A 24154-nucleotide genomic window follows, 5' to 3' on the forward strand; every position below is an offset into this window, starting at 1 on the left:
TTGAATGTATAGAATGAAGTAATTGAAACTTGTGTCTATTTTAAGAAATCCTTAGGACTGTACTTTATCTTGTAACTGGAATGTCTGACACTGTCCCAAGTTTGGATACACATGAGTCATAACTGTCTTCTAGGAATAGAAGAATATGAAAACCAACTCTCCCTGTATTTGCCACTGCTAGCAGTTGAGATATGGAAACCAACTATGCATTTACCACGTAAATTGGTTGAAGTGGCCTTTTACTAGCATTTTTAGGAAAGTAGAAACAATAACGTTCCTCACTTCCCATCTACAAATTGGCCGACTCCCCGCATTGGTCCCCACAAGCACTCTGCTTGCTTTTCTGTAGCCATTAATAACATTCTTGTCCCAAAGAACAGTGAATAGAATCCATTTCTGCCATTGTCATTGTCTCTTGCATCATGAATTTTACCTTTTTAGGGGCACATTTCTCACATCATACAAATATATTTTTGTATCATTTCTCTTAAAAAATTCTTCCCTAGCCACCAGCACAGCTTTTACTTTTGTAAAACAAACATCGGACATATGAGTGTAGCTAGAGACCAGAGTAATCACTTCCTCAAACCTTATCCTGTGTTGAGCTCACTCTATTGAGACCTCACACCCTGAAGTTCCACAAAATATTATATTCTTTCTCTTATATGAGGAAACTAAAATAAATGTAAAATATAGAGCAAAATAAAAGACAGTAGGCAACAGGAAGGTAGATCTTTTGTAGAAGGGAAAGGAACCAAGAGATGGTGGGGGGATGGAAAAGAAGAATGCAGATGTGGTATGTACATACGTAGACTCCCCGTGATGAGCGTAATCATTGTGTTCTGAAAACACGTGCTGATAAACAGAGATTGCTCTTAATACGGTCAGTGGTCTTCTGCGTTGCTGCACCCTGTTCTGCTTTTATCTTGATTTTCAACAATGTTCCACTTTTCCCTTCTGTAAATACCTTGTCCTCTCTTAATCATTATGCTGCATTTAACAACCCTTTTGAACTATTGGTTTTCTCTTTCCTTTTCTGACTCCTTAATTTTCTTCCCACAGCAGCCTTCCTTTGGGTTCCTTTTTGAAAATTATTATGTATTCTTCCTCTAGGTGATCTCACCCAACCCCTAGCTTTGAATAGCATCTTTAATCACCAACTCATACCTCTGTATTTCCACCCCAGAATTCTGGGTTCCGGCGTCCAGATGCTGATTTGATGTTTTCTTGTGAATGTCTAATGGACATTGCAGAGCGCTGTGATCACTGCAGAACCTGATTCCAGCTGTAAGACTAAGTTCATTCACTTTACTTCATGACTGTCAGCCTAAGTAAGCTGCCATCATCTGTCAATTACAGCACAGCTTTTACCTTTTGTCTTACTCTGCGTAAGATACCTGGAGTTCACTCACTTACACCTCCACGACTACCTACGACATTGTTCCAGCTCATGAGCGAGATTATTGCCATTCAGGCTTCTGTCCCTCTCATTTCCATTTTTCTTCATCACAGCAGCTGGAGTATCTTCTGAAGTATACAGTAGATCATGGCCCTTCTCGGCTCAAACTCCTTCTCTTGCTCAGCATCCTTGCCGGCCCTTATAGGACCTTCTGTCTTCTGTTCCCGTTTCCCTTCGGATCTCCTCTCCTGCCGTTCTCACACTCGCTCAATCCTTCCCCAGCATAATTCATTGTTTTTTGTTCTTCCTGGGATGCAGGTACATTTCTGGAATATCAGGGCCTTACACCTGCCTTTTTTCTTCTGATCTTTACCCAAGTTATCACCCTCGCTTTTCTGCTTGAATGTTACTTTTTCGGTGAAGATTTCTCACATTTTATATGAAATAGCATACTCACTCTTCTCTCTGTGTCCTCTATTACCTTATTTCCCTCTGTAATTTATCACTGTCTGACATCTTTATTTGTTCATTAGTTGCCTGTCACCCAAGCAGAACATATTCCACATGAAGGCCCAGACTTCATTTTGTTGTTATGTCTCCAGTGCTTTAAACAGCTTGTAGAATAGGTAGGCACGATAGATATTTGTGAAATCAAGGACTGTGTTCACCACTGGTTCTCCCTACTTCCTTTTTTTCTCCTTGGTTTTATTTATTTATTTATTTATTCTTTCCAGTACCGGGACTCAAACTCACGACGTCGCACTTGCCAGGCAGGCGCTGTGCCGCTGAGCTACATCCCCAGACCTCTCCTTGGTTTTAATCCCTTTCTCCAGAAGGCTGTGAAATGTTTTTGAAACTTAAACCAGATCTTTGTTGCATAAAATCTTCAAAGTCCTCTCAAAATACTTAGAATAAAATCCAGATTCCGTAGTCAGGGTTATAATCCCCACACAGGCTGTCCTTTCGCTGCGTCTCTGACCGCACCTTGTGCTGCTCTGGCTCGCCCTCTGTACTTCATGAGTTTTCCAGCCCTCGATCTCTATGCGCTCTGCTTTGTATGTTTCCTCTTCCTTTCATGGATGGCTCCTCTGTATCATTTAATTGTTAGCATAGAGTGTTACATTTTCAGATAAATTTTATGGGTCATTTAATCAGCTCTAACACATCAACCAGTTTTAAATTCTCGGCATCGTGCTTATGACTGTGTGGTATATTTCCAACATATCTATGCATTTTCCATCTGTTCCAGTAACCTGGACGAAAGTTTAGGTAAAATGAGACAATTTTCAGAGTGGTCCTTAAGAGTTTCTTTTTTTCCCACCTGCTTACTCTATAAAAATGTGCTTTGTGCTGCATTGCACATGACCTTTCTCATGATTTAGTAGTTTGACTCTCTACTGACTCTTTACAAGACTTACTAATGGTAGTATTTGATTCCCAGGTCATATGACATTTAAAGTTTAACAGTCTTACCTGAAAAACTCAGAATATTCAAATATTTAAGTGCTTTGAATGTTTAATGTACTTCTAAAATCATACTATTTCTAAGCAAAAAAAATTACATACACTATTGTATGGGTACATGGCTTTGTATTTGGTCAAGTAGTTTTATTAATAAAGTTTTTGATAAAATAAAATAGATTTGATTTTAAGTATAATTTCTTATTCATAGGGAAAAATTCCTAAGTTTCAGTAGCCCTTATAATCTATAAACTTTAAATTAATAGCTTATAAAAATGTATTTGTGAAAGCAGTTTTAATTTGAAGATTTAAGTTAATAGAGCCATCCCCAAAACTCTTAGGGCTGTTTAATATAATCCTGCGAAGCAAGATCATAATTCTGGCAAAATCTACTGCATTTTACGACTACTATTTTTTTAAAGATAGTGGTACCAGGTGCAGCTTTCCTGACTTCTGTATTTAATTCTGATTTAATTCTCATGTTCTGAGAAGGATGTTGTGTGGTGTGGAGTGAAGTACCACAGATATAAAGACACGTGCTGCCCCCAGGTGCTGCACAGCCGCAGAAACTAAAAGACCTTTCGTGCTTTCCGTCAGAAAGGTTTCCTGAGCCGTGCAGTTCTCCTTGCTTTGCAGTCCTGTTCCTCTCCTGTCCGTGCTGCCATCTCATCTCGTGTGTTGCGTCCGTTGTTGGACCTGTATGTGAAGCGTACCTGGGAGAGGAAGGAGTGGCATAGGAAATATACATTGAATTTCTACTGTTGCTGTAAATTTATCAGCTTAAAAACAATACCCACTTATTATCACGGTCTTCTTACACCATTTGTTAGTCTAAATCTAGGTTGGCCACTGGAGCTCTCACAAGAGAGGCTCTGGGAGAAATCTGCTTCCAAACGCCACTCAGGTTTAGCCCCCTGGGGTTGTAGGACTGAGGTTCCTGTTTCCTTCCCACTGTTTGGTGTCACTCGTTGTAGAGGCAGCCTGTATCCTTTGGTATAAAGCCAGGAATAAGGCAGTGATTCCTTTTCATGCTTCACATGTCTCTGGCTTTCCCGTCTGTCTGAGCACACCTGCTGCACTCTCCTGCGCATCTGTGACCCCATGCAGTGGAGCCTCTGCTTTTTAAGGACACAAAGGATTAGGTCAGTCAGAGCGGCGATGTCCTTTTACAGGAGCACCCAATTGAGTGTTTGGTTGAATCATCAAGGCTTCAGAATCTTAAGAGATACCTGTAAAATTCTGCTTTCCACAGAATGACTTTTTGTTTGATTCTCATGTTGAGCTTTACTCCATTTAAAAAAAATATTTCCCTATTTAATTGGCACGTTTTTTGGGTTAAACAGTGGTTGTTAGTTTTCCTTTTTATTGGTATTTATGATTCATTTTGACAGTTGCCTTTCCTAAGAAAAGCGAGATAATTTTGTATACCTGATACAGTAAGGGAGGATATGATGAATAAAGAAAATGAATCGTTAAACATACTACCTGTAGGAGATTAATATTAATTGGGCAACTTTCTTTACTGAGGTACCTGGAAAATATAGAAGTAATAATCTTTAGTTTATAAACTGCTAAGTATTTCTTTTTAATTATCACAGTATTTTATCTAAGTAAAATAAAATAAACTGGTAAGTTATTCCTTTGACATTTTTTAGCTCTTTTTTCAAAGGAAATATATTTATCATAAAGGACCAGTTCAGAATATGATTTGCACATGTACATGATTTCACAATGCAATTAACTTTTTTTCACTTTCTAACAACTTTATTAAATAATTTTGAATGATATACCCTGACAGTAGTCTTGATATCATGAGTCAAAATTATTTGGGTTAGTAAAATAAGTGAATATACAGTTTGCTTAACTACAATGACAAGTTATTGGAATTTCGTGGACACATGACTAGTGTGTAATTCCAAGTAACGCTAATGGCACTTGTATTATATTAAATGGAGGACTGCAAGTTCAAGCCCAGAGTACTGACTTAGCAAGACCTTGTGTCAGAAAATAACAAGGACTAGGGATGTAGGTCAGGGTATAGGTCCTAAGTTCAGTAGGTCCTAGAACTGAAAAAATAATCTCTAGTTTAAAGTGTTGCCTGGCTTTCAAATATTATATAAAATGAATTAACAAACATAGGTTTAGCTTTTATGGTGAAATTGGCATTATAGTTGAATTAAATTAGGCTTTGAATATCAGGTGAACAAAACAAAATGATACCTGCCCTTGTGAAGTTTCCACTCTATTCGTTAAATTAAGAAATGCCACGATCATCTACATTTTTAAAATCTTTTTTATATTGGCATATATTTTCCAAGTAACGTATGTTCCACTAGTTATTTTATATGAAAGTATCGTTATGTTGTGACATTTTAATCATATAAGAGACACTAATTACAGCAATCAGAAGAGGGAGGAATGAAAAGAATATAAGAAACACCTGTTAGTCCATGATTCAGCTTTAGTAATATTAACATTTCTCTGTCTTTCTAGTCCTTTTATGCACCTAGATGTACATACGTTAGAATGTTGCCTATCTCACTGAATAATCTAGTTTTTCAGTAAATTATCTTTTACATCAACATTTTTGTAACTTCAGTTCCTTGTTTAGCTATTGAGAATTATACATGCAGACTCGTGTTGTTAGAAACTTAAAATCTTTCCCCAGTTTTTAGCTAATATCAACGGCTACAGTGGAAGCATTTATACCTGGTCTATGTCCATATCCTGACTTCTTAAATAATTGTAGTTGCTGAGTCAAGGTCATGCACATTTTTAAGGGTTTGAAATGCTTTATTAAATAAGACAACATATTTAATTGGCTTGGAATCTTTATTGTTTATAAATAAATGAATGACTGCTTGAATGATTAAAAATATTTCTCATTACACTATAATCAGTACATAATATTTTTTTTGGTTCTCCAAACCGTGACTGTTAGCAATTTAAGTTTAGTTAAAAAATAAAATTCATGGGCTGGAGATGTAGCTCAGTGGCAGAACACTTGTATAGCACGTAGGAGGCACTGGGTTTAATCCCTAGCAGTGCAAAAAAAAAATTAAGTCAAAATAATTCATAAAATATGCCTCAATAAGCAGTGCATAAATTTCAAGTGACTATTGAGGGTAAGTTTCACTTGTTAGCGGGACTGTTTCTCCCTTTGAAAATTCTTCCTTACCATTATATATTGCTGTTGTGGAGAATAGAGAATGGTGTTTGAGGTGTGAAAGGTTTTTCACACCTAGAAATACCTTTTTTTGCCCATTTCAATGGCATTGAATGCATAATATGTTTGCTACAAATATCTTAAGAATATCTGTGTTTGAGGTGCAATCCTGTCTATTTATTTCTACTTTTTCAAAAATATTTTTCTTAGTACATGTTTTAGTACAGAATGAATGATACATTCACCGCAGGGAGTTAACACATAACACATCTTACTCTTTTTTTTATCCCTTTTCTCTACCTTCTTTCTTCTCTCCATTTTGGTCCTCTTCCCTTTTGCAGATCTGTGTCCTTGTTTCTTATCATCTGTATCCATATTTATAGCACGCAACTGATAATAGCTAGATCTTGACAGCTGCCTGTATGTCCATCAACAGAGTGCAGTGCTAGTCTGCTATAAAGGATGAAATTGAGTCATTTGTAGGAAAATGGATGCAGCCTGAGACCGTACTACTAAGTGAAATAAATCAGACACACAAGCATAGATACTGCAGGATTTCTCTTACATGAGAACCCCAAATATAAATTAAAGGGCAAAATAAGGATATTCATTTCTACTTTGGAGAATGTGTAGAAACCCTCTTGCCTGTGCAGTAGTTCTGTTGGACATTATATTCTCCTCCTCCTCTATTTATTTTAAATTTTGCATGGTATTTTTTTAGCTCAACTCAGACCAGTACAGTAAAATGTACAACAGAAATTCCAGCAAGTTTTCATTGAAACAGGCCTTCTTCCTAAATATGTTAATCATGGAAACACTCAAATTTTAGCAGAAGAGATTTAAGTATAACAGGATAATTATAAGTTCTTATTCAAATAGCACTGTACAGTAGTTGGTGGTGGCTGCAAAGTAGAAAAAGCACAGATGAATTGTGTTGGAACACAGTAAGCAGTTAGCAGCTGGGGACCCTTGGGCAAGACATGCAACTTCTTTGAGCATTATTAGTTTTCTTACATGTAAATGAACAGTGGTATTTGTTTTTCATGGTTGTTGTATTATTTATAAAGCAAGGAAATAAACTAGGATGGAGTTGGTGTAATCTTAGCAGAGAGTAGGTGATGAATGAATGGTATTTATTATAATGCAGCTTACTTTGCTCCTAAGGGACCTCTGGACTGTTTCATCGCTCATGGTGATTTGTATAGGGTCACTCGGCCAGTAAACATATACTGACACTGGCATAGTTCCATCTCTGAAGTAATCATTCTTTTTATTTTCTGTTCTGCTTACTATGGTGGGCACAAGAGATGACCATCCTATATCACGACAGTGAAATTATTTGCCCCGATGTCTTAATCACTTTCCTCATTGCTGAGACCAATACCCGAACCCACAACTTAAAAGAGGAGAGTGTTATTTTGGCTCAGAGGTGCAGTCTCTGGCTGGGTGGCCGCAAGGCAGGAATAGCGTGGCGGAGGGACATAGTGGAGGAGGAGCAGAGAGAGAAGGGAGGAGCCAGGGAGGGAGGCACTGCCAGGTCAGGCCCCAAGTGACCCGCTCCTGCCCGGGTGCCACTGCCTGACGGCGCCCCTATTGCTTTCCCGAAGCCCCACCTCTGAGCTCCGACAGTGTGGGGAGTCGTTCTTGACCCAAGACATAACACTACACGACTTAAACCAGTTCCGCCATCTGCATGGCACAGAGAAGCTTCTTAGCTAGTGTATAAAGTAATAAACGGTATCAGTGAGATGGATAGTTAGATGGAAGGGGTCAGCCTTCTCCTGTAGGGAGAGCAATACGCAGTGAGACAACAGTGCTGGCTGTCTAGTCTTCATCTGTGGCATTCGGGGTAGTAGCAGCGCAGTGATTAGAAGATGATGAACGTGGCAAGTATTTAGAATAGTGATTGGCACATCGACCCAGGTGTGGTGGTGCACGCCTGTAATCCAAGTACTTCTCAGAAGGTTGAGGCAGGAGGTCCGCTATGAATTGGAGGCCAGCCTGAACTGCGTAGTGAGACCTTGTATAGAAAAAAAGTAAAAAAAAAAAATGGTTGGTACTCTAAGCATTCAATAAATATTACTTATAATTATTATTAGTATGTGAATGGTTTTAGAGTGAAAACTTTGAATATATAAGATTATAATGTACCCAAGTATTCTCTATTATATGTATTATGCCATTATTTTAAAAGACTTTTTATGATGCGTGTTGCTTTTTTTTTAAATTCCTTTACCATGTCTTGTAGGGCTGAAAGAATTATCACCACTTCCTTTAAATCTCAAACGTTTATACAGAGAGACACTGGAAATTGAGCCCATTTTGATAATTATTTCTCCGGGTGCTGATCCTTCTCAGGAACTTCAAGAACTTGCTAATGCTGAAAGAAGTGGAGAGTGTTATCATCAGGTGAGTCCAGATCACCCTGCTTCCATTGTTATTCCTGCTGCAATAGATCTGATTAGTGAAATGGACATCTTTTATTGTGCGAGGCCAGTAAAGCCCTGAAAGGTGTCTTACGTTCCAGTCCCCAGAATTTAGGAATATGTTGTACAGCAAAAATAGCTGTGCAGATATAGTTAAGGATTTTGCCTGGATTATCCAGGTGGGCCCAGTAATAATCACAAGCATCTTTATGAGAGAGAGAGAGAGCGAGAGAGAGAGAGAGAGAGAGAGAGAGAGAGAGAGAGAAGCGGGCCAATGGTAATGAAGGTACAAGACAGGAAGATGGAGTAGAAGTCAGAGAGGAAGGAAGATACGGTGCTACTGGTTTTGAAGATGGACTAAGTTGTTGTAAAGGAAGGTAAGTGGCTTCCAGAAGCTGGAAAAGGCCAGGATAAAAATAGAAAAGAAACAGCCACATACTACTACATTTATTTTCAAATCCAGACACCTCAGTTCAGATTGTGAAAACCTCCGGAAATCTAAAATAATAATTCAATTTAAACTACTGCATTTGTGGTAACTTGATACAGCAGCAACAGGAAACTGATACATTTGCTTATATCTTGAGAATATCTTTTAAAATTTTACTTGGATGCCTTTACAATAAATTATTATAATATTTACCTGCAAAATATTAACCTAAAGTGAAAGAAATACATTATTTAAAGTTTATTCAGTGTAATGTTTTCCTGAGTGGAAGGTTTTATTTGTTCAGCTTGCCTCTTTTTCAAGTTAATTTACAACTGAGTTTGGAAATTAAATTTGTTTATCCTCAGTTTTTTGTGAGTGAATATATTAACCTTTCTGGCTAGGAAAATAACGATTCAAATTTTTTCCAAAAATAACCCAAATATTTCATAGCAGGCAAAAGTTGAAAAATAAGAATTTCACAAAGCAAAATAGATATTAAGATAGCAAAGTAGTTAAACTCAAATGAACAGTTTTTCACCTACAATAGGGCATTCCATTCAATCATTGGCATAGTGTGTTAGAATATTTATTAGAACAGTGTTCAATTATCAGTGAGGTGTTTGAGGGCAAGCAGCCCTTTTCTGCAGGTTGTATCCAGTAGCAGTAACTTTGGCGAGGAGATTAAACTATGCATAGAAATCCTTAAACTCATGTTCTTAGAGAAGACGATTAAACCTTGTATTAGTTTAGTTCTTCTTCATAACTTGATATTAAAACCAGTAAGGGAAGTTTAGAGTTTATCATTTTTATTACTCTCTTACAGTGTTACAACATGTTAGCAGACCTTTCATTTTTCGTTTCCGTAGGTTGCCATGGGTCAAGGCCAAGCTGATTTAGCAATCCAGATGTTAAAAGAATGTGCCAAAAATGGAGACTGGCTCTGTTTGAAAAACTTACATCTTGTGGTATCTTGGCTGCCAGTTCTGGAAAAGGTAGATTCCGATAAATGTGGTATAAATTACATATATTGTATAAGTTCAGTGATCTTTACGTTCAGTGATCTATATGCAAATTTTATGCATTTTGTTTTTAAAAGTTAGCAATTGATAATAATTTTAAACATGTCTTCAATAAAAATACATTAGTGCAAAACAAGATGGGCCTTTTAATAGGAAGTGTATAAAACTTTGTCTTAGGCAGATCTAAGCAAAGCTAAGAATTATTAGCAAAGTTGAAAGAGAAGCTTGGAGAATTTTTCTAAAAGGAAATAGTGGAACTGTAGATGATTGTAGAAGACCTATTTATACTAGTCTGGTGCTTACATAAGAAAGATATGGTCTTGCATAGAGCAGACTTCAAGAACAAGGTGTTCCTTATGGTGAATGGAGCTTAGCTAAGTGTAGACAAAGCTTACTATGGCTAATTTCAGCAGCACAAGTAGAGCTGCAGTGTTAGAGACGTACATGCCGAGTTCACGGACTGACAACCTGCCCTTGACTACTGAAAGGGTCAGGCAGGGCAGTGGGAGAAGATGCAGTGAGAGGAGTTGGAACAGCCTAGGTTATGGAATATCGGGAGAGCTGTGCAGAGTACAGTGTTTTTATCTTGCCACTTACCCAGGAGACGTCTTTGCCAGAGTGCTTAGTAATTAATAAATTGAATTAGTCTGGCCATACTTGTTTACAAAATAGAGCCAGAGTAGATTGAGGGCAGGTCTATCCTAGCTGTGAGGTGTTAAAAATTTGTGCAGTCCTGATAAACTGGCAAGTAGAGCATGGTGTACAAAATAGGTATTCAGTAAATCTTGGCACGAGCTCTTGCCCAAGTTAATGAATGATGGGCTATGATGTTTCATTACTTACAATCCCAACATATAAATTAGGGAACTGAGCTATACATGAATATATAATGATTTTATAGTTTTCTATAAAAGTCACCAGTGTGTTAATGTAAAATTCACGTCTGAATCATATATTTTATTTTATTAACTTTTATCAGTACATGTTTGCCATACATAATGATCACATTCAGTATAGGGAATTAATATCTGTACATAAGGTATCTTAATTTTTTTCTCATTCCTCTCCTCCCCCTTCAACTTTTTCCCCTCCCCATATACAAAAACTTGGTTTCCACCTTTTCCTTTTTCAACCCCTGTTCTCTTTCTTCCCTTTCTCCACCCCACTTTCTTTGCTCACCTTCCCATTGGAACATATTCTTCCTGCAGTTTCCCAATACCTACCCTCCATTTTGCTCCTTATTTATTCTTTGGATTTTCTCACAGAAAAGAAACAATGCAATATGAAACATGTGTACAATTTATTTCACTTAAAATTATGATCCCAAAGTGCCTCCATTCTTATTTTATAAGAATATCTCATTTATCCTTCTTAATGGCAGAGTAGTATTCCATTATGTATAAAAACATTTTTTTATTTTAAAAATAAAAGGAGGAAAACATTAACAGACAGACAATATTTTACAAAATAGCAAAAGAACAGTACAGACAATACAGAGTTACAAACAAAGTGGTAGGAAATTAACAATGCTTGTTGTATTACATATTGATATCTTCAAAGTGGTTTCTCATGAAAACAAATACAGACATGCAATATTGATCAATCAAGGACTCATTAACAATTTCTTTCAGCAAAGAAATAGAAGACAGTAGATCAACTATGTTAACTATCCTGTATATACATACATACAGAATTTCTCCTTCTTTCCCTCTCTTTTCCCACATCCCAGTTACCCTTTACCCTTGGGCGTTTTCCTATCATTTCACAATGTCTATCATACCTCTGAGTTTTTATTAACTCTTTCAGATTTTACACTAGTGAGACAATGTGGTGCTTGCACATGCAGGTCTGATTTATTTCACTTATGAGTGTAGTCTGTAGTTGTGACCATTTATTTATAAAAGCCTAGAGTTTATCTTTCTTTATAGCTGAGTAATATTCCATTATATAAAAGTACCACAATTTTCTTATCCAATCCTCAGTGGATGGACATTTGGGTTGCTTCCACAATTTAGCAATTACAAATTGTGCTGCTATGAACATAGGTGCACATATATCGCTGTGATATGATGTTTTTAGATCTTCTGGGAAAATACCCAGCAGGGTAATAGCTGGGTTGAATGGGACCTCTAGTCTTAGTTTTCTGAGGAATCTCCAAACTAATTTCCACAGGGAAAAACCACATTTTCTTTATCCATTCATTGTTGATGGGAAAATGGGCTGTTTCTAATATTTAGCAATTATAAATTGTGCTACTATAAACATAGGTGTTTACATAACACTGTGGTGTAATGCTTTGAACTCTTTAGGGAAAATAGTTACAAGCGGAATGACTGGGTCAACTGGAACCTCTAGGTTTAGAGAACCTAGAACCTCTTTTGAGAAATCTCCACACTGATTTCCACAGTGGTTGTACTAGTTTACACTTCTACCAATAAAGGAGAAGGATTCCTTTTTTCCTACAGCCTCACCTGCATTTGTTTTCTTTTTGTTTGTTTGTTTCTGTTTCTTTGCCTGTACCATGCTGTTTTTATCATGGTAGCTTTGTAGTATGTCTTCAAATCAGGGATTGTGATGCTCCCTACCTTGCCTTCATTGCCCAGAATTGCTTTTGATATTCTAAGACTCTTCTGGTTCCATAGGAATTTTAAGATTGTTTTCTGTAGTTCTGTGAGGTATGCTACTGGTGTTTTGAGTAGGATGGCATTAAATCTGTGTAACAGTTTTGGAAGTATGGCCATTTTAACTACATTGGTTCTGCCTCTACAAGAATAGGCGATATCTTTCCATTTTGTAGTATCCTCTTTGATCTCCTTTTTTCAGAATACTGTAGTTTTCAATGTAAAGGTCTCTCACTCCTTTCATTAAATTGATTCCTGTTTCATTTTTCTAGATGCTATTGTGTAAGATGTTGGTTATCTAATTTCTCTTATATATTTTAAAACATGATGAAGACCAGGGAATAATTGAATCTTGCTTTGGTTGTAAATAGTTAATTGATAGCTATTAATCTATGTAAAATATAATTTTAGTCAATACCTTGAAAGCAAATCTTAGGACTTTTTGAAGGATATGTAGGGTAGGCTGTATTTCAAAAGTTTAAAAAGAAATTTTTCTTCTTTTTTTTTCCATTTGCTCTTCTTAGAAACTTTGGATGAGTTGTTTGAATATAAATTACTAATGTGTTGTAAACCCAACTTTATCACAAAGATTATTTGTCTTTTTAAAGTTTTTAGATGTGATAGTCCAAGGCAAAATTTTATATAAATGTTACATTTTAAGGTTGAGATGTAAATACATTTTATCATTTACAGTTTTAAGCAAGCACAGTGTTTTTATAGCCACTATTCCATATTTTGATCATTTTACATACATTTTAAATGATATCAATAAGGAATGTTAGTGTCAGACATACATGGTAGCAAAAAATTAAGACTGCTCTGTTTTGGAGATACTATTAGCTATTTTTTTCATTCATTCATTTGATTAACAAACAGGTGGTGAGTACAGAAGAAGGTAGGAATTGTGCTAGGTATCGGTTGCATGCAGAATATGTATCTGCTTTCTGCAGTGCAGTTTAGAAAAGGCAGATTCCATTCATACAGACTGCACTACAGAAGAGCATTTACAGAAGAGCGTGAGTGGTTGATCCTGCTTGGAATTGTGCTAGTGCAAAACTAGAGAAGATACTGCCTTGAAACATAATTAAGCTGCTTTCCGACAAATGAGTAAGAGTTTGTTAGGTTACAAAGAGAAAAGAGGACAGGAGGAATGTGAAATCTGAGTAGATGACCTAAGTGTGTAATGTGAGGGGTATGGGCGGATAAATTTGTGTAGTGGTTTGAATGTATAATTGGGGCGATGTGGCTTAGTTGTCCAGCTGTTTCTTAGCATGTGTGAGGCTCTGGCTTTGATCCTCAGCACTGAAAAAAAGAAATTCTTACGGGCCAAATGTACTACTAAAAATTGCCAGTAAGGAAATTGGTATCATGTAACTCTGCAGGAGCATGAACTGAAATAGTGAGAATCTAAAGCCCTGGTGGTAACAGCTAGTTTAGGCATAGCAGTGATAGCTAACACTTTGTGCTTACTGCATCTCAGACATTGTTCTAAGTGTTTTATACAGGGCTATGTCGTAGGTAGGGTTATTATTCTGCCTCAGAGCAGTACGTCATAGAGCACGAGATCGCACAGCAAATAAGTGGCAAAGTTTGGACTTTAACTCAGTGAAGTTGGCTTCAGGTCCAAGTTCTCATTCATTGCTAAGCTAATAATAAAGAACGTAAAAATTTAAATGAAATTTAATCAGAGCATTATATCAGAATGTCACAGAAAAAATATATCCAAATGCCACTGAAAATTTTTGATAAGAAAAACTGATTAATAATAGATTGCTAAAAAGGAATATGTATTGCACGTTAAATAACTTGTTATTGTTATTTTTGTAAACAAGGAACTGAATACTCTTCAACCTAAAGATACTTTCCGTCTTTGGCTCACTGCAGAAGTTCATCCAAACTTTACTCCTATTTTATTGCAGTCAAGCTTGAAGATCACATATGAGGTAAGACGATAACGGAGAGTCTAAAACCTGGGTCATGAGTTACATTCAAGTGATAATCGGTACAGGCTTCCTAAAACCTCAGCAACAGCTATCTATATAAAACCCGTTAGAAACTTCTTTTGTATCTAAATGAAGTCCAATATGTAGAATAGCGTGATACAGAGAAGTTTAAGTGTTCTTTTCCAATTTTACCACTTTTTTTCTGTTAAGAAAGAACACAGACTTTACCATTTTAACCATTTGTAAGTGTACAGTATAACACTGTTGACACTATATACTTGTTATATCGTGTATCTCTAGAACATTTTTATCCTGTAAAACTGAGACACTGTTAACACCGAATACCCATTTCCTCATTGCCAAGCCCCTGGCCATCATTCTACTCTCTGTTTCTAAGAGTTTATTTTAGGTATTTCACTTGGTAGAAGCATGCAGTATTTAGCTTTGTGACGGTCATATTTCATTTAGTATAACATCTTGAAGTCCATCCATGTTTTAATTTTTAAGACTGAGTAATATCCTGTTATATGTGTGGACAGTTTCTTTATCCATTTATCCATTAGTGAACCTTTAGGTCTCCTACTTCTTGAAGCAGGAAAATGAAACATGCAGTAAAAATACATAACCATGTGTCTCTTCAAGATTCTCTTTTCCGTTACTTTGTACATATGCCTAGAGTTGGAATTTCTAGATCAGATGGCAATTCTATTTTTAACTTTTTGAGGAAACGCTATACTGTTTTCCAGTGTTTGTACCATTTTATATTTCCAGGTGTAGTGCATAACTCCTTGCCGTCACTTTCTATGCTATATTACAAAACGGCAATCGTGCCATTAGGTGATAGATGTTATCCTAGTGTGGTTTCAGTTTGTGTTTCGCTAATGTTCAGTGATATTTAGCATCTTTTCATATATTTGTCAGACATTTGTGTATCTTCTTTGAAGAAATGTCTACTTGTGTTATTTGCCCATTTCTAATTGACTTGTTCTTAAAATTTTTTCTGTAATCTCATTAGACAGGTGCTTTGCAAATTATTTTTTCCCATTTGGTTGCTTGCTTTTTTATTTTCTGTGGGGTGATACAGAAGGTTGTGAGTTTAATGTAGTTCCACTTACCTGCTTTTGCTTTTGTTACCTGTGCCTTTGTGTCTTAGCTAAGGAGCCATTGCCGAATCAATGTCATAAAGCACCACGTTTTATTCTAGGAATCTGCAATCTCAGATCTTATGTTCTTGTCTATAATCCATTCTTAGTTAATTTTTGAATATGGAATAAATCTAAGAGTCTAGTTTCATTGTTTTACATGTAATTACCTGTTTTTCCTATCATTCATTTTTGACTTAAATAATTTAGATTATCATTGTTTGATTTTATCCATCTATATGTCCCCGTCTACCCATCTTTACATTGCTTGAATGTGTGATCTTAAGCAGATCCACTGAAACTTTATATATCTAAAACTATATGTTTTTTTTTCCGATCTTTTTTTGATTCAGGATCTCACTATGCAGTTCAGGCTGCCCTTGAGCTCACTTTGTAGCCCAGGCTGGTCTTGAACTCACAATGATCCTTCTGCCTCAGCCTCCTGAGTGCTGGGATTACAGCCGTCTAGAACTGTATGTTGTTGAACTGTTTTACAACTTCTCAGTTAATAAAGTAATAAACTGAATTAAAATTTTTAAATACTTGTAAAGGATGTCCTACTTGCATTTTCTCTCAATTTGTAGAAACAATTCTTTTAATTTTTTCTGCATAAAAAATATTTTCTTAGTGTTTATAGCTGTTATGTCAGATCAGTACCTCACTTTTTCTGAAAATGTTTGTCTAACTTAAGGAAGAAAATGGGAAGGGATTAATTCAGAGATGCAAAGATGGCCTGATAGTGTAAATATGTTCAATGAAAGCCATTATAAAACCCAGTAGGCAAAAACCTTTCTAGAATCTTCTCCAGCCACTCTTCCAATAAACTCTTCCACTGAGCTGTCATCTAGCACTGGACTATGTGAGCTGGGAAGGCAAGGACTATTTTTTGCATTTGCTTTTTTTGTAATATTTACCATACACATGCATATAAGATGAACTTGGTAAATATTTTCAGAGAAACAATTCCTTGAATGTTTTATCTTTAAAGTGCAGCTTTTTCCGGTATCTTTTTTAGGAAGTAATTTGATAACATTTTAATGGAAAGCTTTGTTTTGTTACATTTGAAATATATAGTCTGTATTTGCATGTGATTTTTCTCTAACAGTATGATTTATTAATTTTTATCACCTATAGTTGAGCATGTATTAAAAAACTAAGTGGTTTAGTTTCTTTTAATGTCATGCTTTTTTTGTTATTGTTGTTGTTGTTTTTTGTTTTTTGTTTTTTTTTTCCGGTACCGGGAATCAAACTCACGACCTTCGCTTGCCAGGCAGGTGCTGTGCCACTGAGCTAAATCTCCAGCACCCTAATGTCATGCTTTATGAAATAGTGTTGAGGAAATTTGGCATAGTCTATAATTTTTAGTAAATATTTAATAAACAAAAGTTTTAGAAACCATTTTAGAAGGATTTTAGCTTTAAGGTAAGGGCATTGAATTCAGCAGACAAACCTATATGGTGTTATTAATTTTTTTTACATTAGAATTAACTTTTGGGGGTATTTTACTCTTAAGAATTTGAATATTTTTTTATCATTTTGATATATGTACACAGAAATAGTATAGGAACATGATCTATAATACATAAAAGCATAATAGAATATATGCTCTATAGACAGATTTGGTATATGCAGATGAGGTTTGTTTACCCAGTATTAATCCAATACATTTATCATTTTAGTTCCTGGGTTTGTATCTGTGTTTAGTTGCCTAGCAGCAATGTCAGGCAACACCTACTTCAACTTTGGACTAAAGTGCAAGAAAAACCCTTCACATTATATGTAAATGCTATGCTGTCCCAGTGCAAATTGAAATACCAACTAGTGAAGGATAACTGGCATACTAAACTCAAAAATATCTACCCTGTAACAGTCTGTATCATATCAGTATTGTCATAAGTGGTTTTGCTTCCATTAAGAAACCTCAGTGTCACATAAAACTTTGTTATTTTGAATATGCATTATGCAATCTTTTGGTATGAAAAAGTAGTTCTCATTTAGGCATTTAGAACTAGTTTTGTACTAGTACATTTTAAAGTAACGAAATAATTCAGACTTGGAAGTTGATGAAACACTATTAAAATACGTCCTTAAATATGTTCCTTAAATGCAGTACAGATTCATTCCATTTGTCCTATGTACAGCAGTACAGTGTCTGTTACTTTCTGTCCTTTAGTCACCTCCAGGTCTGAAGAAGAATTTAATGCGAACTTACGAGTCTTGGACTCCTGAGCAAATTAGCAAAAAGGATGACATACAGCGGGCTCACGCGCTCTTTAGTTTTGCGTGGTTTCATGCTGCGTGTCAAGAAAGAAGAAATTATATTCCACAGGTGATTAAGAATGTGTCTTGGGTATAGTCAAAGGCTTACATTTTATTAGAATAGTTTTACAATTTAGTCACAGATTAGCTCACAATAATGAATTCATATCTCCATTTCAGTATTTCCGCTACTTCAGATTTCATTGAGTTAGAATATCAGTGATAATTACGATCCACCGTAAGCACTGCATGAGTGCTAGATGTCATGCTTAGGGTTTGTGTCTCAGACATCTCAGACTTCAACGGCTGACTCCCCGCTGTTCCTTGCCCCATCTCCTTCCTCGTGGTGGAGCTCAGGGAGTTGTTTTTGATTTTTTTTTCTTGATTTCTCTACCTAGTCCATTATCAAATAATGTAGCTTCTGCTTCCAGAGCACAGTTCAAGCCTGTGTGCTGCTTTTCAGCCTTTTTTCCAAAGCTTGATCATCTCTCCTGCACAGCTTTATAGTTACTGTAACTACTTTTCCTGTTTTTTTAAATTCAGTAGCCAGAATTCTCTCTAATGTGTAAGTCTGATTATTTTCTTACTTTGCATTAAAATCCATCAAATGTGTTATATCGTGCACGGGGAAATTGTGCTGATTTCTGACCATGACCCAGAAGAAAAGCTACGTCCTCAGCCTCGTTCAGGCCCCTACGTCCGCTACGTCCTCAGCCTCGTTCAGGCCCCGTTTCCTACTTGTCCTGTGGCTCTCTACTCACGAAGAGCCACTTTAAGATTTTCAGCCCGTCCCGTTCTTTCCCATGATAGGTTCTAGCTGCCACTCTCACTGCACCCACTGAACTGAGCTTTTCGTTGTCGAGGGTCGTGCCCGGCACTGGTGCTCCCTTCTTGCCAGATACCCGTCTCAGCCACAGACTGTACCCACTCCCATCTTTAAGTTTTCCTCTATCATCTTCTTCTTTCTTTTTTTACTTTTCCCGTTTCTGCTGGGAAACTACTATATCTCCTCAAAGCCCTCCACAACTTTCTTGCCTTTTAGGTTCTGTCTGTACTTCAGTTACATTTCAAAATATAAACGTAAGTTCTGAAGTTAGACCATAAGTTCTGAAGTTAGACTTGGGTTTGAGTCTTGACTAGAATTTCCCAGATCTTGGACAAACTACTTTAACTCCCGATAAACACTATTAACTGTAGGATGAGATTCATGATTAGGTTTGCCTTTGTTGTGGGGATTAAATGAGATAGTATAAACTTGGAGGTACATGTCTGACTGGCATGTATTAGTCTAGGAAACACTTTATCAAACAATTGAAATAAATAATAATACTGCTTTACTTCATATGAAATGTCAAAATAAGAGCATCTTCATACCACATCTCTATGGAGTATACCCTTATTATCTTCATTTACACAGGAGAAAAGTGCTTCTCAGTGATAATTAACTTGCTCAAGGTATCATACCTAGAATGCTATTGAGTTCTGAGATGTCCAGGCCCACCTTCCCCTAAAGCCTGTGCCCTAACTTCCATTACATTAATGTTTTGCTGAATGTAGCAATTAATCCTGGCTGGTACATGAAGTATAGAGATAGTGTTGTACTTTATATAGTGCAGTTCTCTAAGCTCTGGACTTACCTATCTAACTACTCATTCTGCCTGTCAAAAATGATTGAAAGTCCTCGTATTCTGGATCAAGTACTAAACTATAAGCTCGCCAAGAGCACAGATTTTAGTTTGTTCATCTCTGTGTTGTCCTTGTCCAAAACAGTGCCTGGTATATAGCAGGCATTCCACAAGTTGTGTGATGAGTTTTGTTAGAAGTTCTGCTAAACGTTTGCTCTCCTGATTCCTTCCCACGCTCTGTCATTGTTCCACGTGTCAGTGAGGGACCACTGTCCATGGGTGTGCGCTTAGAACCCTTTCTGAACAAGGGTCCTTCGGGTGTCTTTGCTTTCCATTACAATTACAGCTCTAGTCGGAACTGTTACTGTTTCCCTAGCACTGCTCAGACCCGTCTAACTTTGTCTTTCCATCGATCGACCCTTTCCCCTGTCAGGGTGACGTACCTCCCCTCTTGGATCGGTTCGGATCTCTTGCTTACAAATACTAGGCGTGGTTCTTGTTACCAAATTTCTTATAGTTTATAGTCATACATATATTTGAGTGACTTTCTTACCTCACTCCTTCCTGCATTTGACTGAAAGCTGCATAAGGGTTTATGCTTATATTCCTGGAGCTTCACCTGTAAAACACACATTTTTTGAATGAGGAATAAGTAAAGTTTGTATCAGTATTCATAAATACTACCCCAGACTTAAACATTGCAGTTTGAACTTACTGTCCAATTACAGTTACTGGAAGCTCCACAGAAATTGTTTTCATGCTTATTATTATTTTATATACAATGTGTAGATCTCTATGGAAGTTTTTTTAAAAGTATAGATATTATAACTATTTGCTACCTGACTGGTTTATGGATTCAGTATGAATAAATGTATAGAAAGCAAGATTACATGCTTTTGGGACCCTGGCAATATTTCTGTTTTCATGTTTTTGGAGAAAATATATAGTTCTTGAAGCATAAAATTATATAAACTATCTCATTGTGTACTGCCTGGTGAATAAAAAAGCTATACCAATTTGTTCTCACTCTTTTATCTATACCTAAGTGATAAAAACTAATATGGTATTATAATATGGTATTATACAGTACTTTTAAATTGGGGGGAGCCAGTAGATTTGCTTTTGAAAGAGCATTTATTGCTGTCTTCGATTTATATTGGTCTTATTAAAAATTCCTGTAAGTTGTATTTTATTTAGTATAGTTGTATTTTTTTAGTATCTATTGAGCATTTTCTTTATAATTATAAGGACAGCAATGTATACATATGTGTCTTTAAATACTGCTTAATACTTTTTATATTTGTTTTAATAGGGCTGGACCAAGTTTTATGAGTTTTCTTTATCAGATCTTCGAGCTGGGTACCATATTATCGATAGACTCTTTGACGGTAAGTTCTAAGAAGGAAAATTTTTATCTCTAGGGTTAATGATGTTTGATTTGTAGTATAATTAACAGTTTGGTTTTTCAGAAGTGTTTCAACATCTTATCACAAAATTTGATTTTTTTTGCTGCTTTTGTTTTTTATGTCTTAACTATCATGCCTGGCTGATCTGAGGATTTCTATATTACAGACATTGGTTTTGATGAAACCCATCATTTTCTGATCACTTTTTAGCTCTCAGGAAGCAGAAAACTGGAGAGGCCTGTCTTCACTTTGTGGCCCCCAAAATTTGAGGCTTCACCTTAATTACTCAAATCTCTTTCACAGGAACTCTTAACTTTCAGTATAGCGGTAGGAGGTCAGCACTAAGGGTTTGTAGAGCCTCAGGTGAATTATTAAGTAGGAGTAGAGGTACCAGCAATACGCTGAAGTAGTGCAGCAAGTGAGATCTTATAACTTGATCCCCTTAGGCCATCTAGCTCTTTGCCTCTTAAGGGCCAGTGTGCCCTACCAATTACTGTGCTCGTTGCAAAGAATATCTAAATGACTGACTCCCTCTCCACCCCCAGCCTTGCCACCTGGCCGAAACACTCTCCCGCGAGTCTGACCACCTGTAGTAGATAACGGCACCATTCATGCAATTTTTCAAGCTCAAAGGCAACAAGTCACCGCGGATTCTTTTCTTCTCATCCTCAGCCAGCAGGGCTTTGGCGTTTCTGTCCCTTCTATTTAATTCTGTTCAGTTCTTTTCAACTTCATTAAAGTCTTAGGTTAGTTAGTGGTGATTCTATGTTAGCACAGTTTGAAATATCTTCCATGATGTAAACTAGTTTATGTTCTAGAAAAGAAAACCAAATCATGTAGTTTCTTTACATACAGCCATTCTTGTTGCCTTTCTGAGCCTCAGCAAGCCAGGCTTTTTACTACTCGTAGGTTTTAGTAGGTGTTCTTCCTTGTCTGAAATGCTTTTCCCACAAGCCTTTCTACGCTTTTTCTTCTATCAGTTACATCCCAGTTTAAAAGATTCTTGTTTAGAAAAGCTTACTAGCACTGAACACAGAATATGTAATGACCTTTTAACAATTTTCTTACTCTTTCATTGTTAACACATTAGCGTACTGATACCTTCTTATTTTTTCTCCTCTCACTACAGCATAATATACATTAAAGCAAGGTCTGTGTTTTGTTACTATCTATATCCTTAATATCTGTAACAGAATCACAGACTTCAGGATTTTTTTCTGTGACTTGTTTGGCATAAGGATGAGATTGACAGCTAGGTTATGGCCAAGCTCCATTTCAGTCTTTATGTTTATGAAAGTAAACTTTGTGATGAAGTATAATATATGTTAGCTTAAGAAAATTTCCACAAACTGAAGACATCTCTGTGGATAGCAACTTAATGAAGAAACAGAACTTTACTAGTAATCCAGATTGCAATTTGTGCAGTGCTATTCTCCAGTTACTACTATCCCCTAACTTCACTATCTCTAGCTCTTGATGTAAACATCAGATGCCTTATTGTGTGAGTTTTGCCTTTTGTGTAAAACTGGAGTCATATAGCTTGTCTGCTTTAGTGATTAGGTTCTTCCAGTAAGGTTATATATGATTCATGCATATGGTGGCAAATAGTTGTAGATAATTTTCACTGCTGTTTTGCGTGCTATTGTGTGATTATAGATGCTTATGTTGATGGATCTGTGGGTAGATTTTAGTTTGGGGTGATTGTGAGTAATATTGAGTAATAATGCTATAGCTTTAGATGAATATATGAGTATGCTTCTGTGGAACACATATATTAGGGTAGAATTGCTACACCACAATTTGTTCAGGCCGGGTGTGGTGGCGCATGCCTGTAATCCCTGTAACATGGGAGGCTGAGACAGGAGGATTGCCATGAGTTTGAGGCCATCCTCAACTACATAATGAATTCAAGGCCAGCCTAAACTACACAGCGAGACCCTGTCTCAAAAAACAAAACAAAATAAAAATAACTTGTTCAGTTATTAGTTAATGCCAAATAGTAATCAGGTGGATTTTTTTAATTAAATGTTTTCTTGAACCATACATCAAAAAAGTGTGCAAAAAGAACACCTTAGTACATTTGCATAAATCATACCTATGTAACTAGCCTGAAATAAAAACAAAAAATTGCTATCATTTCAGAAAGCATCTACCCTCTCTCTCTTTCTACATATAACCCAACATTTCCCTGCCTCATGCAAGGATAACTAAATTTCTGGCTTTCATAATCTGTTGTTTTTAATATTTATTTTGACATTTGTGAAGGGCTTACAGTAGAGCAGTGGTGGTGTACCTGTGGCACAAGTGATATTTGTTTTTCTTTTAAGGCAAAAGTTGTTAATGCATGAGTTTTTTCTAAACTAAAATCTCAGTGTTCAGGTTTAATTGCAGTGTTTGCGCTTTGCAGTAAATAAGTGGGTTCTAGGTTGCAACTTAGGCACTCATCTCTAAAAGGTTCACCATTTTGGCACTAGTATAATTTTCTGAAATGCTTTTGAATGTTTGTTACTCTTTTATAATACCACTCAGGGCAAATATTGTTAGAATTGTTTTCTAGTTGAAGGCACCGAAGCATGAAGAATTCATCAGTGCCCTTCGAAGTTGAGATGGAACCTTGAAAGGCATATACTTAAAAATGAAATATTGAGCCTTATGGAAAAAATATGATTAAAAATTTCCTGATATCAAGGGACTCAATGCATTTAAAATTCAATTCAGAAAAGGGAAAAAGTTCCATCACAGGATTTGGTAAAGATTAATAGCCATGGGACCTAGATGTAACTTTTTCACCCAGTAAGCCCCAGTTTCTAGATCTGTAAAATGGGAATAATAATTGGTTCTGTTTGCTCAGTTGTTAAGAAATGTGAATGAAAACAGGCATAAAATATTTAAAATTTAAGACATTTAATGTATTGTGTATTACAGTTGTTGGCTCATTACTGATTTGACTTTTGCTTTTGTATTGAACAACATAAAATTTGAGAACAATGAGTATAAGAACAAAAGATTTTCTTGTAAAATTTCTATATAATTCTTATAGTATCATTTCCTTTTTATAAGTTAAAAAGTATATACTGTGGGTTTTGTATTTTATGCTTACATACTTACCAGTGACTTCCGTATTCATTACTAATTTATCATTCAGTTAGTATCAAGGTACATGAAGAAAATTTAATTTTGGTGAAGTGTCCTGCTATTTAGCCACTATTGATAGTAACACATAGGTAGTGAACAACTTTATTTCTGTACAATATAGG

General features: G+C 36.2%; 1 protein-coding gene across 1 annotated transcript in view; it reads left to right on the forward strand.

Moving 5' to 3' along the window:
* Positions 1–24154, forward strand: part of Dync2h1 (dynein, cytoplasmic 2, heavy chain 1) — a gene marked incomplete in the record, with an annotated part of 251163 nt that overhangs the window by 145644 nt on the left and 81365 nt on the right. Inside the window, 5 exon segments of the mRNA XM_013511077.1 lie at positions 8275–8435; positions 9749–9874; positions 14355–14465; positions 17781–17936; positions 20804–20879. Of these exon segments, the coding sequence (XP_013366531.1) occupies positions 8275–8435; positions 9749–9874; positions 14355–14465; positions 17781–17936; positions 20804–20879 (630 nt within the window).

Source organism: Chinchilla lanigera, unplaced genomic scaffold, assembly GCF_000276665.1.
Source record: "Chinchilla lanigera isolate Chin_1 unplaced genomic scaffold, ChiLan1.0 scaffold00011, whole genome shotgun sequence".
Lineage (NCBI taxonomy): Eukaryota > Metazoa > Chordata > Mammalia > Rodentia > Chinchillidae > Chinchilla > Chinchilla lanigera.